The sequence below is a fragment of the Leuciscus leuciscus genome, assembly GCF_965113295.1.
Source record: "Leuciscus leuciscus genome assembly, chromosome: 3".
Taxonomy (NCBI): Eukaryota; Metazoa; Chordata; class Actinopteri; order Cypriniformes; family Leuciscidae; genus Leuciscus; species Leuciscus leuciscus.
The window spans coordinates 42140794-42156259 of record NC_138727.1 but is presented as its reverse complement, the minus strand read 5'-3'; the positions used below and the strand labels follow the sequence as shown (position 1 = coordinate 42156259).

Below are 15466 nucleotides of genomic sequence, written 5' to 3'. Positions count from 1 at the left end.
CAATGTATGACCAAACCGCAATAGCTGTCATTTTCATTGCATAGTGATTATGAAATGTAGATTTTCATAAAGATATTTAGTCGCTCTCACAATACATTTAGTTTATTGGAAAAGTCTATATAAAAAATATTTGTTTCCCTATAAAAAAAAAAATGTTATAGATTGATTTGCACTTTCTTTATCTAACAACAAATATATATTCTGGTTGGTAAAACTTTCCAACAGTAGGCCTACTAACTGGCCTCATTTATTTATAAAGAAATTACATAAAAGGTTTGTGCCAAAATGGCATGGTGGACAAAGGCTTTAATGGATGAAGAGAAACAACAGGAATAACAAGAAGCCATTAAGCAATATACACTATGATACTCTAAATATGAAACTAAATCCACTCGATTCATTAAAAAACGTGGATTAATTTCAGTAATGGTTAATGAAACCCCGCTGTGTGTTGATCGGAGACGCACACCATTGGATGTTGTCAAGCTTAACATGTCCACCCAGTCATAGTGAAATATTAAAGGTATAGCGGAGGATCTTTCCAAATTTTAGATAAGACCCGCCCTCTCCACTTTTTTAAAAGTTTGATTGATTCACCAGAATGATTGACAATTAGGAGGACCAATAGTATAGGTTACCCACCAGGAAGTAAAACATCCTCCGCTATACCTTTAATTAATATAACAACTTTTCAGAAATTAAAAATATACATTTCAAAATTCAAACAATACACAGTCAGCTTCAGCAATTAATATTGGAGGGCTTGGTGACAGGGTGGACAATGACAGGGTGGACATTTTTTCTAAAGTTAGCGTTTAATGAACACATGGTGTACCTTCAGTTAGCAAAGTGATTTATTGTTGGTGCTGACTGTGTATGGTAAAAAATATATATATTTAGAATTTCTGAAAAGTTTTTATATTAATTAATATTTCACTATATGACAGGGTGGACATGTTAAGCTTGACAACATCAAATTACAAACTTAATAGGCTATGATGTATCCTTTTAGAAGTAATTTAAGACACCGTAAGTTTAATAGTTTACCTTCTTAAAAGGAAATCGATGAACACATATATGGAGTAATTACATGAATAACACTGAAAATAATAACAAATAGCCTATGAAATCTCAAATATTAACAACAAAACTGAACAGATGGCTACTTTTTGCACTCATTCACTATTCATTGATAACACCATTTTTTTATTACAATTGAGTGAAGAATAGTTGAGTAGTTGAAAAAGTTCTGACCCTATCCTTGCGATAGTTCGCCCAAAACAGAATTTTGTCATCATTTACTCACCCTCATATCGTCCCAAACCTGTATGATTTTCTGTGGAACACAAAAGAACATATTTTGAAGAATAAAAGGTAACAGTTTTGGTTCCCTTTGATTTCCATTGAATGGACAAAAATGCAATGGAAATCAATGGGAAGAGTTTATATGGAGAGAGTATGCTCTCCATGCTCTCCATAGGACCAGTTGTCAATATAAAGTCATACAAAGAAATTATACCCATCCCATCCCTGCTCCGACCACACCCTCCTTAACATTGCGCAATTCGCAAATTTCGCAAATCAGTCTGTCCAAAACAAGCTGTGGGACACAGACAGACAGCAGAACACCGCTGAGAAGTTTCACAATACAGCGAAACCCACCCTCACTCACCCAATGGCTATAAATAATTGTGCTCTTCTAGGATTATGGGGTTAGGACAAGTCCGAAAGAAAATAAGAGTTGACACAAAACCTACAATTTGCTCAAAATCAAGTAAGTTATATAATTTACATTGTATTTTGTGGAACTGGACCATGAATACTCAAATCTTATATTTCGGGAACATATTCCAATGCGTTCAACAAATTAAAATGACAAATGCCACTCTTGTTGTTCGGTCTGCTTTTAAAGTAGCCTAGCATTACATTATTTCAACATGCATGCTTAACCAAGTTCCACAGTCACTAAATGTTTCGATCATAATTTGTATTTTTTGAACCAATTTTTTAACGCGACTGCACACACGTCCCACTCCCAACCAGTTAGACCAGTGCGATTTTACTGGCAGTAACGTCAAGCTCCAGCAGGCGGTGTAGCATCATTTAGGAAGCGGAAGTGAAAGTGAAAGAAACCGTACTTTCAAAAGCTACCCCGACCAATGAAACGCTTCGTTGTTTCACTTCCGCGGTCTGCTGCTTGATGACGTGTTGCGTCATTCTATCAAACACGAAAGGCTTCTGGAAGAATTCACATGTCGATTAAAAAAACACTACGTCGCTCTTCTTAAGATGAAGAAAGAAAATCTAAAACAAAACATGGTGATGTTTTCTGCGCAGTTCTAGGACAGGATTGTATAACACATCTTATCGAGGAATCTTGGAGTAACAGGCTATCGATTGCCTCTCGTCCAGGTAAGGTAACGTTAAATACATGGCTTCAAAGCAGAACTATTCATTTATTAGTCTGTTTATAAATAGATTGATTCTACAAGGTTCTCTGTCTGTGCTGGGCTGAAATTAATGCATGTTTACATTAGTAAACGTCGACATATGTCACATTATGAAAGCAAATTTACGGTTTTAATTCACTCTGACAGATATGATATCGTTTATTCTTCTGTCTTTTATGAAAGGCATTACATATTTGAATGAATACATTCTTGGCCTTCTATAGAATGTGTGTGAAAGGTAAGTTAAGCCATAAAGGTGGAGCACGTTGTGTATTACCGCAGAATGAGATATCGTTGTAAGAGCATAGCTTTGATTTGATCATTGGGAGGGTGGGTGTGTGTGAAGTGGAATTCTCCCTTGTTAGATACTGAGATTTATTTTATTTATTTGTGCAAAGTTGATTGATTACTATAATTAATTAATAATATTTAACAGAATTCCTTATTTGCATAGAATAAACAGATAGGAAGTATTTTGAATTATTTAAGCATCTAGAACCTTTTCAGTTTGACAGAATTTTGAATTTCAAAGTGCCATGGGAAGTATATCTTCACTTTATATGTTTTTTCTATTTAAAATGCAAATTTCCTACTCTTAACAAAAATAGTTTTCATTTCATCAGGCTCCTCATGTTTTTTTTCCACACAAAATGTTTTTTTTTTCTGTTTTTTTTTTTTTGTGAGGCAAGGTGTCCAGTATATTTAAAGGGTTAGTTCACCCCAAAATTAAAATTGTCCCATAATTTACTCACCCTCAAGCCATCCTAGGTGTATATAACTTTCTTCTTTCAGCCAAACACAATCAGTGTTATATAAAAATTATCCTGGCTCTTTCAAGCTTTTTAATGGGAGTGAATGGTGCCATTTTTTTTTTAAGCCCAAAAAAGTGCATCCATCCATCATAAAAGTAATCCATACGGCTCCACGGGGTTAATAAAGGCCTTCTGAAGAGAAGCAATGCATTTTTGTTAGAAAAATATCCATAATTATAACTTTATAAACTGTAACCACTAGCTTCCGGTAACATCCGTCCGCTCTTCGAGTTCTGGTGTTGTGCCGAATCCTAAACCTACCAATACAAGGGGGGTAATAATTTGGCAGGGGTCGAAATTCGGCACAACACCGGAACTACACTCGGAAGTTCCAATCGGAAGCCAGTGAATATAGTTTATAAAGTTATAGATATGGATATCTTACTAAAACCTGTCACTTCAGAAGGCCTTTTTTAACCCCCTGGAGTCGAATGGATTATTGATGGATGGATGCGCTTTTTTGGGCTTCAAAATCTCAGGTACCATTCACTCTCATTATAAAGCTTGGAATAGCAAGGATATTTTTTAATATAACTCCGATTGTGTTTGGCTGAAAGAAGTCCCCTAGGATGGATTGAGGGGGAGTAAATTATGGGATACTTTTCATTTTTGGGTGAAACTAACTCTTTACAACTTCATTCTATTTGTTTCTTTTCTATTCAGAGTCAAGATGCCAGTGGACAGAATGAGAATGCGCCCCTGGTTGGAGCAACAGATTACCAGCGGGGAAATTCAAGGTCTTCTATGGGTCGATGAGGTGAGGGTGGAAATTCAATACAATTCTATTGTATTCAGTTTAAGAAGAGACTTAATTAAGTTTGAACATGTAATGCTTAGCCTAACTCATGTGGCACTTTGTGTCTTTGCCAATACATTGTCAAATTCCAAATGCAGACTTTCAGTCAAAATCCGATTTTTGTGCATATCCCATTCGAATTGAATCTGATCATATTTAGCAAGTGTGAACAGCAAAAAAAAAATCACATGAAATCTGATTTCTTTCTAATCCGTTTCAAGCTACATTCATATGTGGTTTGAAATACTATTCAAATCTCATTTCTGGAAATCCATTTCAGTCTGACCTCTCTGATCGGATTTTGCATAGCTTTTCCACCTATGTGTCACTTTCTCACCACGTAAAACATAAAAACTTCAGACATCGTTGCAGGGACAAGGTTGCGTTGTGTTTTTGTCACGCAGAAAATGTCACTTAATTCACTGTGTGACAGAGAGACGTCTCCTGTACAGAAAAAAGCAGCTCATGTGAGCCTCAGTTTTTGACATTGCTTTATTAGTAGTCCAGAGCTGCAGCTACACATTGTCAAAGACAACATTGCTAACCCTTTCTTGTTGTTTTTGGCATAGTCCTATCAATGTCATGGAAAACGAAAGATAGCCATGGGACACACAAATCAGATCTGAACAGTTGCGATACACAGTCAGTCATTTAGATCAGATTCCAATTGGATACATAAAATAATTGGATTTGGACTGACAGTGTGAACATTGGCTAATAGTACACTATTAAAATGTTTCCATTAACAGGAGAAAAGGATATTTCAGATACCATGGATGCATGCAGCCAGACATGGATGGGATTTGGAAAAGGATGCACCTTTATTTAAGAACTGGGCCATTCACACAGGTAACTGTTGACAGATCTGTTGTCCATTGTCTCTTTTATAAAGAATAAGGCTGACTACTTTAAAGGTGAAATTTGCCATTTCCACTATGCATTTGAATTGATTCTGCATTTGCATACAGCTTTTAATGTATTTCTGCTGGGGTGATCCTTGTGCTGGATCTACTGATTTGTGACTCCATTTTGTTATATATTATGATTCAGTTATTACCCAATTATGTCTCATACAGGAAAGTATCGTCCAGGTATTGACAAACCAGATCCTAAGACATGGAAGGCAAATTTCCGCTGTGCTATGAATTCTCTACCAGATATTGAGGAAGTGAAGGATAAAAGCATGAAGAGAGGAAGCAATGCCTTCAGAATGTACAGGATGCTTTCCTCATCCGAAAAAGCAGTTAAGAAAGGTAAGTTTGGTCATTAACATAAATGCTTTGGGGAAATTTCACCATGTATTTTATGCTCATACACTTATCATTAGTGTAGAATTACATAATTTTATTTTGGTAAACATTCTTCTGATGATGTTTAAGATCCTCTAAATGCATATTGTCATCTTCTTCAGGGAAGAAAAAGATGGACCTGGAGCAAAGAGCAAAAGTAGGAACTAATAGTACACTTAAACAATAGTGCACACTTCTGACTAAGTATTGCAGATGCAAATGATCTCACACCTATCCTCAATTCTTTAGGTTTTTCAGAAACGGAAAGCTGGCATTCCCAGAAAAATTAAACTTCTAAAAGGACAGAGTGAAGCAGAGTATAAGATAGAAACTTCACCGGACAGCACTGTGCTATTTGCTGGTAAATAAGTCAAGTCAAGTCACCTTCATTTATATAGCGCTTTTAACAATATGAATTGTTTCAAAGCAGCTTTACAGTGATAATAGGAAATTACAGTAACAGAGATTGTTTTGGCTTTACAGCAGCTCTAGGATAAAGTTATTGTCCAACAAAAGTGGACATGGATAAATAACCACTTGTTATTCCCTCATTTGTTCTACCCTCAGATATCATACTCAGATACATTGGAGAATGCACTTATTTATCTACAGTGTTACCAAAACATATTTGAAATTTTAAGCCATTCTGGCACTAAGGCTCAGAACTAAATCAATTTTTAAATGTGATTTCTGACCACCAAAAGAGTACTCTTTGCCTTCAACAGTAGATCCATTGTTTTATACTTGCTTATTCATCAACAGAGCATGAGAGCTCCCCTGAGCCCATGTCATCTAAGAGGGATTTGGCTGTAGCTGAACTACATGATGTGTGTGCAGTTGTTGAGGTGGCAACAGAGAATGAAGAACCTGTGGTTTGCCCCTCTGAAGTGTCTCTGCCTCTCCAGGACTCCCATGTTTCATCCTACAGTGGTAAGGTTCTTTCTTGCCTTTATCTTTACTGTCTACTGTGTTGTATTCACCAAAGCAGTCATAAATTACTTATTAGGCTACATGTTATTGTTGGCCACAAACACAACTGCACATCATCATGGATTTTATTCTATACTATACAGAGAGTGACACAGAGAGCACATACAGTGACGAAGACTTGGTACAGGTATGTATATTTTTAAATACATTATTTTATATTTTTTAATACAATTTAGACACCTGGATCTTTAGAAATGTGTGTTTTTTGTGACAGCCAGTTAAGCAAATACACTACCATTCAAAAGTTTGGGGTCATTACTACTACAATTTTTTTTTATTCAGCAAGGATGCATTAACTTGATCAAAAATGACAGTTAAGACATTTAATGTTACAAAACAATTCTATTAAAAATATTTTTTTATTTTCTATTTCTATTCATAAAAGAACCCTGGAAAAAAATGTAGCATGGTTTCTACAAAAATATTAAGCAGCACAAGAGATTTCATTGATAAGAAATGTTTTAAATCAGCATATTATAATGATATCTGAAGGATCAAGTGACACTGAAGACTAGCGCAATGGCTGCTGAAATTCCATGTGTCCCATTTACATTTTTCTGGATTCTATTTTAAAGGGATAGTTCACCCCAAAATGAAAATTTCATTAAGTAACTCACTCCCCCCTTATGTCGTTCCAAACTCTTAAGACTTTCGTTCATCTTCGAAACACAAATGAAGATTTTTTTTTAATGAAATCTGAGAGCTTTCTGTCCCTCCATTGACAACCGACTTTGATGCTTCAAAAAGTTCATAAAGAGATTGTAAAATTAATCCATATGAATTGAGCGGTTTAGTCAAATTTTTATGAAGAGACTATCACTTTATATGATGAACAGATTGAATTTAGGCTTTTATTCACATATAAACATTGTTTAGAGAACTTAAACAGAAGCTCAACCGAACCTGCTTGACGTGCAAAAACAAACCTCATTGGTTCTTGCTGAAGCTCAAACGTGCTGCGTAATGCGAGAATGAACCTCATAGCTTCCGTTTACCATATCTGATGTGTAAGTTGATCAATGTTTATATGAGAATAAAAGCCTAAATTCAATCTGTTCATCATATAAAGCTATCGTGTCTCTTCAGAAAATGTTGGACTAAACTGCTCAATTCATATGGATCACAATCTCTTTATGAACTTTTTGAAGCGTCAAAGTGTCAGTTGTGTAGCTGTCAATGGAAGGACAGAAAGCTCTCAATTAAAAAAAAAAAGATCAGATGCTCAAAACTTTAACAATTTAATTCATCTTTTATAATGTAATCAAATGAAATTTTTACAATTTCTTACATTTTGTTGACATAGTGCTGCACCACAGAGATAAGTCCATAACACGATTTAAGTGTACAGCTCTACTTTTGATTTATTCTTCAAAATCTTGTCAAATTATGTGACATTCCACGTTATACAGTAAATTCCAATTTTATGACTGGATTCCGTGATTCTGTCTGCTTTTCTGCACTGCTGAAATCATAGGGCCCTAAGTTTAACACACTGGCAGGGAATGAAATGGTCTTTAGATGGTTCAACTTCAAACCGGTGAGAAAGTTACATTTCATATCTGTTTCTTACTTTGTAACCAAAGCAGCTTATCAAATGAAAAATGACTCTTAGTTATTATTATTTTCATTTTTAATAATATTTCACCGTATTACGATTTTACTGTATTTAAAAAAATATATAATAATATTAAAAATAAATGCAGCTTTGGTGAGCATGAGACATTTTTTTCAAAATCATACCCCAAGCTTTTCAACTGAAGTGTACATACAACAATAGAAACATTCATGTTGTCATTGAGCAACATCAAGTTGTTGTTGTTTTTTGCTAAGAGTGTTAACTTTCCCTTGCAGCTTCCTCAGGACCTGTCCATAAAAGCTAGAACACCATGTAGTTCTGTGTTAAGGATCCCACCATCAGCTAATTCCTCACCCAACACATTTTTCACATCAGCGAAAACAAATTTCAGAGTGACCAGCTGCAGAGAGGACTCGCCCCTAATTGCTTATAACACTCCTCCATGGTTTCCCTGCCCGTTTAATTTCCAAAATGTCACAGACGTGCGACCCTCAAGCCCTGCCCAAAAAACAGATCTCACCAGCAGCCCAACTTCTCAAGCCAGTGTGATGGCTAATGCTATGGACCTCTCTGTTGCAAAAAACAAAACACTACAATGAAGACAATTGAAATGCACAACCTGTTTCTTGTTCAGATGATAAACTTACAACCCATAATCCAATATTAATCAACTGGTCTCAGGTCTTAGACTTGTGTTGATGTTCTGCTTTTAAAACCAAACCGTTTTAAGGTATCTGAATCCGTTATACTAGATCATTATATTTCTGAAATATTTTGCAACACACTACCTCATTCTCATAATTGTATTAAATATGTAACTGGTAGAACTACCTCACAGATGCAACTCTTGATCACAGAAGTCGGCAGTGTAAGCTAGTAATAATACAGCATTGGGAGAAGAACTAAGTGTAGAACACTGAGTATTAATTTCACTTTTGAGTAACATTTCATACTTGTGACAGCAGATGTAACAAAACAATCAAAAATGAAATAGAACAATAGAACTGGAGATTTGCATTAATGTTTTTCTACAGGGTACAGCACAATATTGAGATCAGAGTTTTTGAAAGAAACGTTTGAATGATTTTTTTTTTTTTTTATGAATGTGGCATGTTTGTCAATTATATAACAATTATTGAACTGCCTAGAGACCTTTTTTAGTCCTCACATGTCATTGGGACTACAAATACTTGAATAGAGACGCTCAACTAAATAAGAGTTGTATATTAACTTGACAAACCGTTTTCCTTTGTGTTCTGACAGAATCTTGTTTCAATGTAATTGAGATTTGCTAAAGTTTCTTGTATAAGCTATTTTTATACAACGGTCAATAATGTGCATAAGAAATACAGCACTGAGATTTAAAATATAAAAACAGGTTTTATTGTAGTGTCTAAATCATTAAAAACATTACACAATACAAAATCTTTTCAACACTCATTTGGTGTATGATATACACTAAAACAGTGGTTCAAAGTGTTAGTAGTGGTACTAGTTAAAAAGATGAATGTGCAGTAGAAAAACAATCACTGTGGTTGTTGTATCTTACTTGATTTTACAATAGACGGAAGATAAATGAAAATGCTTTACAACTCAGACTGTATGTGTGTGTGTAGTATGCAGTGGCCTAAATGATAAATTGCATTCTTGGTTTTCTCAGATTGAGATTTTCATTCTTCATGTCATTCATTTTGTCCATGATTTCATTTTTTACTGTACAAGGCTAGTGGTGTACAATTTCATATTTCATGTTCCATGTTCAGTGCTCTATTTATAACAAAACTTTGTACATCTATAACAAGCTGCTTATAATGCTTGCTGAATTCCAAGTATGTTTCACTGAACTAAGGACAACACTGCAGCACAGCTTGTATAAAACGTCTCAATTGAATGCAACTTCTTATATTCTATAAACACAGGTGTTTTAATACAGTCTGTGCCTTCTTATGAAGTAAGATTGTATATTTTTGCGCTTGACACACTAAATCACAGTTTTTTCCTGTAGAGGTTATACTTAAGACCTGTGTACAGACTGGCTTTAAGGCGTTTACAAAATTGTTTAGAAAACCACTAGTAACTGAGGTTGTAAAAATAGGTAATCCCCTTACTTCATTTTTGGGGGGGTGGGGGAATTGAAATGGTGGGCAATCCAGACGACCAGTCTGGATGATGTGAAGAGAAACGGTTTACTTCTCAAAGTATGGCAAATAAAAGAACTTGAATCCTCGTCGTCCCCGAACCGCACAGCTTATATAGATCACATGATACACTGAAACAAAAAAGGGAAAATCAAGACATTGTAAAAGGGCATAATAGGTCCTCTTTAATGTCAGTTTCTTCCTATGTATACACATTACTTGACTGCCTTACAAAGATAACTTCACAATTCATAAAACTAATATATTATCTAAGGTCCAAAATCCATTACTGATATTCACAAAGGCAAAGCTGACTATAATATAAAAGCTTGTATTGAGAATACATTTAGATCTTACCACCAGGAATGAAGAGAAGAAATCCAGGAACAAAGAAAATTGCACTTGAAACACCTGAAAAGACATTAACACATGGGTTACATTTTTACTGACAAAAATTGGCATGAAACCAACTGAAGAGTTAAATGTCTGAAGGTGGTGTTGTCTTTGTTTTTAAGGCATGAAGAACACTGATTTATTAGCTGATATGCTCCACTTATAATTAGCTGAACCGGTTTGTGTGCTAAAGCAACCCTGCTCATGTCTCATCTGTGTTAACAACCAATACCAACGTGACAGGTCTTACCTGCGTGCGGGTTTAACTGTATGACAATGCCTGTAAAGATCAAAGCTGATAGGTAGGAGGCAGAGGGAGGGGGACGAAAGGGAGAGAGAAAAGATAATACATTTACTAATCAGCTGACAATCACATCTGAATTCACCATCTGTGCTTAAGATCAGAGTTGACAGCAAGATAAACATTTACAGCACTTTACAAGTCAAACAGAAACTGTGGTTCCCAAACACCTTTCCCTTGAGATCTGTAGTAGTACTTATGATCAAAGAACATCACAAAAGGTATGAAAGTCTCACCAACTCCAGTGATTAAGAGGAGGAACGAGGCAAGAACGACTCGTCTGTTCTTCTTCACTAGCGGGTGAGACGTCCACCTGGCAAATGTTGAGGAAAGGAAAAGAATATCACAAACTATTTAAATGAACAAGACCAGTATTTTTTAGTTAATGTCAGCTTATATAACTAGAAGTTTTTCAGTAATGTGTGTTTGTTACCCGCAGCAGTGAGCAGACAGCTGTGTGACTGAGCTGAGTGTGCTGAATGACCACTGAGAGCTGCAGTAGGACAGAGTAGCAGGATCACTGGAACACAGACAGACACTTGGCTTTTCAAAATCAAAGCAACATATTTTCTTTTCTTTAGGTTGGTCATTTGATGGCTTGTTTGTTTGCCAGTTGGTCACTTCTTGTTCTCTGATGAAAATTTGTGGGAAATTAAACAATTACTTTCAAATTTAGCATTACCCTAGGGCTGAAAACAAGACATTAACATCACAATGAATGTATAGTTGTCTTTTAAAATCTGCCATTTCTAATGCAAATGACAATTTGAATGTATCATTGCAGATTCGTAAACTTATATTTACCAATTATTAACTGGGATAAACCTGCCTTTTACATTTCTAAAACTGAGTAATAGGTGATCACATGTTTTCAGTGGTAATAGTAATATGCAAGTTTATTGTCATATCAGCTTCACATGCTATTTCAAGGCACATGCAGATTCCATAAACACAAACAATGCAATACAAATATAATAAAATTCAACTTAGAAAGAAAGAAAAAAGATGAAACAATTTTGTGTATACATAAACAATAAAAAAAGATTCATCAAAGTTTTGTCCTGATAAAAAAACTGTTGTTGTGTCATGACTTTTAGGAAAAAATTAGGCAGACCAAAAATATATCTGTAAGGAATCTGTAATATACTAAGATCTTTGGACTATTAGTATTGCTCCCTTAATTGATACAGTACATTTTGTCATTGTTTGTGAGAAGTATACACCCTGCTTCAACAACAGCTTGTTCAGTCGGTCCGAAATCTTTCAATTTAATATTTCAACATTATATTACTCACTGGTAAATATAATCGCTGACAACTGGTGTTAATTGCATCAGGAGGTTTTAATCACAGGTGAAGGTTTTAATTAACAGTGCAAAATAGCTTGAACTAAAATAAAACCTAAATCAACCAATTCTGGATTAACTTTAAACTCAGCCTTATTGGTGCAACACATCCTTCATTTTATACAATTCTGCTCAAATAATTACATTCAATAATAATTCTTGCTAAATGAGAATGTTCCAATTAAAAATGTCAACACTGTGATGTGAACTGCCAAACCTGATTTTGAAGAAGTTGTTGAAAGAAGAGTTCACAGTGCCACCTAAAGCATCTTCATTTTCCAGATTCTGTGGGAGAACAGAAAGAAAAAAAGTCAGTCAGATTTGCCTGTAAAAGACTCTCCAAGAGAAAGCGACAGACATGTAAACACCTGACCTGATATTTCAGATTACTGTGTTCAGGAGTGCCAGCGGATCCAGAAGGATGAGATTGTGTTTTGGCAAAAGAAAGAGGTCCAAATGTCATCTCTCCGCCACCGTCCTTCTCTCTCCCCTTCCATTCCCCCACATCTTCTCCAGGAACCACACCTTCCTCTTCCTCCTCTCCCTCCAGGACGAATGCGTCATCTATTGTGAACGGTGTCCCCATTGCTACAGGCCCTCAGACATTGACTGGATGTTAACCGGCAAGCACTGTGAAGAAGATAAACACCATAGTTGAGTTACTGATCATCTACACTCTGCCCTTTACATTTCTCATACTTCAGTATAGTGCTTTGACTGCCCTATAATATTCCTTTACAATGCACAATAATGAATCCTAATTTCTACACCAAACTATTACAAAAGAAGAGCAAAGGACATTACCTTCTTTAGATCAAAGTTTCTCACTGTGGCTAACGTACAGACCATTTCAAAATTGTATTAAAATTATACAAAATTGTTTAACTTATTTTTATGGGAAGCACAGCAAGGAATTGTTTTTCCTCTATTACGAGAAAGTATAAAACGACCTATTCGGATCTGTTATGAAGATGACGCTTTGTTTTTTATTATGTATTTCTCTTTTTTGATCCTGGTTTTATTTCAGCGCAAGACATTAAATTATTTGATTGAATCTGATCAGTCGCATTTACAGATGTTAGCTAAATCTCCATTTGATAAGGCATATTGTTAGATGTGGAATAAATGCCGGAGTGTGCCATAGCTAATATTTGCCCTTAGGAAGCATGTGACTGACACGGTCTTCCGCTTTTTCTTAACAACAGAATATTTGTATCCACCCAAACCAATCTACATCTTACGTATTACAGAGAAGCTCGTTACATGTATCACGCTTATAATTACGTGTCACAATAATACATTTAAGTTTAAAATCATTTCGTTGAAATTATCAGTTGCAGAATTTCCAATGCTAATCTACTGAGAAGGTTTGCTTGAATATTTACACAGCCGAACATCCCGTTATTAACACCACAATAGCGCTAAATCACAAAGGAAGAATCCTCTAAGTTACTCACTGTCACATTACTGTTGATCCTCCTCAGTTACACATAGATCCTTCTGCCATCGTCCTTAGATCACTTCCAAGGAATGCAAGGTTACTAAATCTGTTTAAATGTATTGTTTACTGGCCGTCGGAAAACTTTAACCTAAACTTTGCTAGTAACAGCTGCTTCTTTTTTGTGGGTCGACGCTAAACAGAGAAAAGTAGCGGTGGTCTCTTCAGCGACACCTAGAGGACTGGAGGATTCAACAATTATAGTGGTAATTTACTGTATATTGTTATTATAATTATTAATCATAATTATCTTTAGTAATCATTATAAATAATAGGCTATAATTTAACATTGAAATATATATGATATATATGTTTAATAATGAAATATTTTAAGAAATAATTATGGTGATGCTTGAAATTTGAATTTGAAGAAAGATAAACTGAATCTTGATGGGTGCGTGTTGAAAGGCATGTTATATATTACAATCCCAATGTATTTCTGTTTCTGTGTATCTTGAACTGATTAGTGAACTTATCAAATCCTTCCTATCATAGGCCTAAATCATTCATAAATACATTCTGATGCTCGTCCCTTGAATTTAATGTGACAATTTATGTAATAACAGAATTGTGTACACAGAAAATTGCTCTGCTATTGTTTAAGGCTCAAGTATAAGGTCCAGTGCCATCTGTAATTGTAGGCCTGTGAGGACATGCTACTAATAAGTTGTCTGTTATGGTTCTCAGTTGCCCACTCCTATCCTACAACTGATGGCTGTCCCTCATCGTTTGCTCACTCTAGTGGTGAGGAAGCAACGGTGTGGACACTTGTTTATCTCTATGATAATCAAGCCAGGGTTGATGAAGTTGTATTTTTCAGACACCTGTTCACAGATATCTGTGAAGAGTAGGCTGTCTATCCATTATATTTTATGCAATGCCACTGAAAAGAAGAATACATGGCCTATTTTCAATTATAAATGCGAGGTTATGATAGATTATTGTTCAATTTATGTTAGATATTTTATTGGCAAGACAGAATATGTATGTCCTATCCCATGTGAACCTTCATGAGGTAATTTTTAAGGTGCGAGTTATACAGGTTAAGAAAAGTAGTTTGTAATACCACAAGACAATGTCACTCAAGGAGTGATAATCTACTGTGATGTGATAGTAGTGTTTGCACTCTGGAGAGTGTCAAAGGTTTCTTTTTACAACGTGTTTTGCAAAGTTTAGCAATGTAGCAAATCACAGACAGCCTATCTGTATTTCTTGAACGCAATGACCAATCAGAGGCGTTTAAGTTAGTCAGAATCCACTCACCGCTCAAAACGCATGAGTTTTTGTACATTTTGAGTTTTGTGAGCTCGCGAATTCTCTCATTATAACACAAAGTGTAGACATGATGTAAATAAGAGATTCAGATATCGGATTATCAGAAACAAGTAATGTAAATTTTGACTGTTTTTGCTCTATTTCACAAACGAAAATAGTTCCAAACAAAGCAGAATAGTTGTGTTTCCCTCCAACACAGAGTGTTTCTTTCAAGAATGAATCAGCTGGTTTGAACGAATCAGTGAATGAATGATTTTTCAGTTAACTTATGAATACTTGCCACTCATTCAAAATCGGGTCCTCACTCGAAATCAGGTCTCTACCAACTATCAGTTAATGATCATACAAAGTACGAACAATATTAATTAAAAATATTAGCTTAGTGCATAATAAAACAAATTGAACGTAATTTATTTCACTTGATACACTGTTAATTAATATATACTGTATATATATATATATATATATATATATATATATATATATATAGCCTAAGTGAACAATTGAACATCATTACATAATTTTTATAGGCTAACTGAAATATTTGGACATTTAACACTTAATATAACAATTACATTAAAGATGATTGTGAATACATGTAGG

General features: G+C 35.1%; 2 protein-coding genes across 5 annotated transcripts; one reads left to right on the top strand and one right to left on the bottom strand.

Moving 5' to 3' along the window:
* Window positions 1–1598: 1598 nt before the first annotated feature.
* On the top strand, window positions 1599–9578 carry irf2a (interferon regulatory factor 2a). Of its 4 annotated transcripts, none has more exons than XM_082163465.1 (10): window positions 1599–1774; window positions 3926–4019; window positions 4808–4907; window positions 5135–5311; window positions 5470–5504; window positions 5597–5708; window positions 6110–6277; window positions 6421–6464; window positions 7812–7874; window positions 8189–9578. In XM_082163465.1, exons 2-10 carry the CDS (start codon window positions 3933–3935, stop codon window positions 8510–8512), a joined length of 1110 nt encoding a protein of 369 aa, XP_082019591.1. In that variant the 5' UTR covers window positions 1599–1774; window positions 3926–3932; the 3' UTR covers window positions 8513–9578. The 4 variants fall into 4 exon arrangements, with proteins under 4 accessions (XP_082019591.1, XP_082019592.1, XP_082019590.1 ...); XM_082163466.1 differs by lacking the exon at window positions 1599–1774 and adding an exon at window positions 1819–2417; XM_082163464.1 differs by lacking the exon at window positions 1599–1774 and adding an exon at window positions 1823–2412.
* tmem134 (transmembrane protein 134) lies at window positions 9274–13734 on the bottom strand. Its single transcript, XM_082163468.1, has 8 exons — window positions 13548–13734; window positions 12464–12720; window positions 12308–12375; window positions 11179–11265; window positions 10982–11058; window positions 10695–10739; window positions 10409–10462; window positions 9274–10182 (listed from the first exon to the last, which is right to left on the bottom strand). Exons 2-8 carry the CDS (start codon window positions 12674–12676, stop codon window positions 10100–10102), a joined length of 627 nt encoding a protein of 208 aa, XP_082019594.1. The 5' UTR covers window positions 12677–12720; window positions 13548–13734; the 3' UTR covers window positions 9274–10099.
* Window positions 13735–15466: the final 1732 nt, after the last annotated feature.

Bases quoted from the DNA above. Each gene is read 5' to 3' on its own strand.
- tmem134 (XM_082163468.1), bottom strand. From the start codon at position 12,676: ATGGGGACACCGTTCACAATAGATGACGCATTCGTCCTGGAGGGAGAG. The intron at 12,376-12,463 runs GTCAGGTGTTTA...GTTCTCCCACAG, and splicing joins ACAGTAATCTGAAATATCAG to AATCTGGAAAATGAAGATGC. The intron at 10,183-10,408 runs GTAAGATCTAAA...TTTTTGTTTCAG, and splicing joins TCTTCTCTTCATTCCTGGTG to TGTATCATGTGATCTATATA.
- irf2a (XM_082163465.1), top strand. From the start codon at position 3,933: ATGCCAGTGGACAGAATGAGAATGCGCCCCTGGTTGGAGCAACAGATT. The intron at 4,908-5,134 runs GTAACTGTTGAC...TGTCTCATACAG, and splicing joins GAACTGGGCCATTCACACAG to GAAAGTATCGTCCAGGTATT. The intron at 6,278-6,420 runs GTAAGGTTCTTT...TATACTATACAG, and splicing joins CCATGTTTCATCCTACAGTG to AGAGTGACACAGAGAGCACA.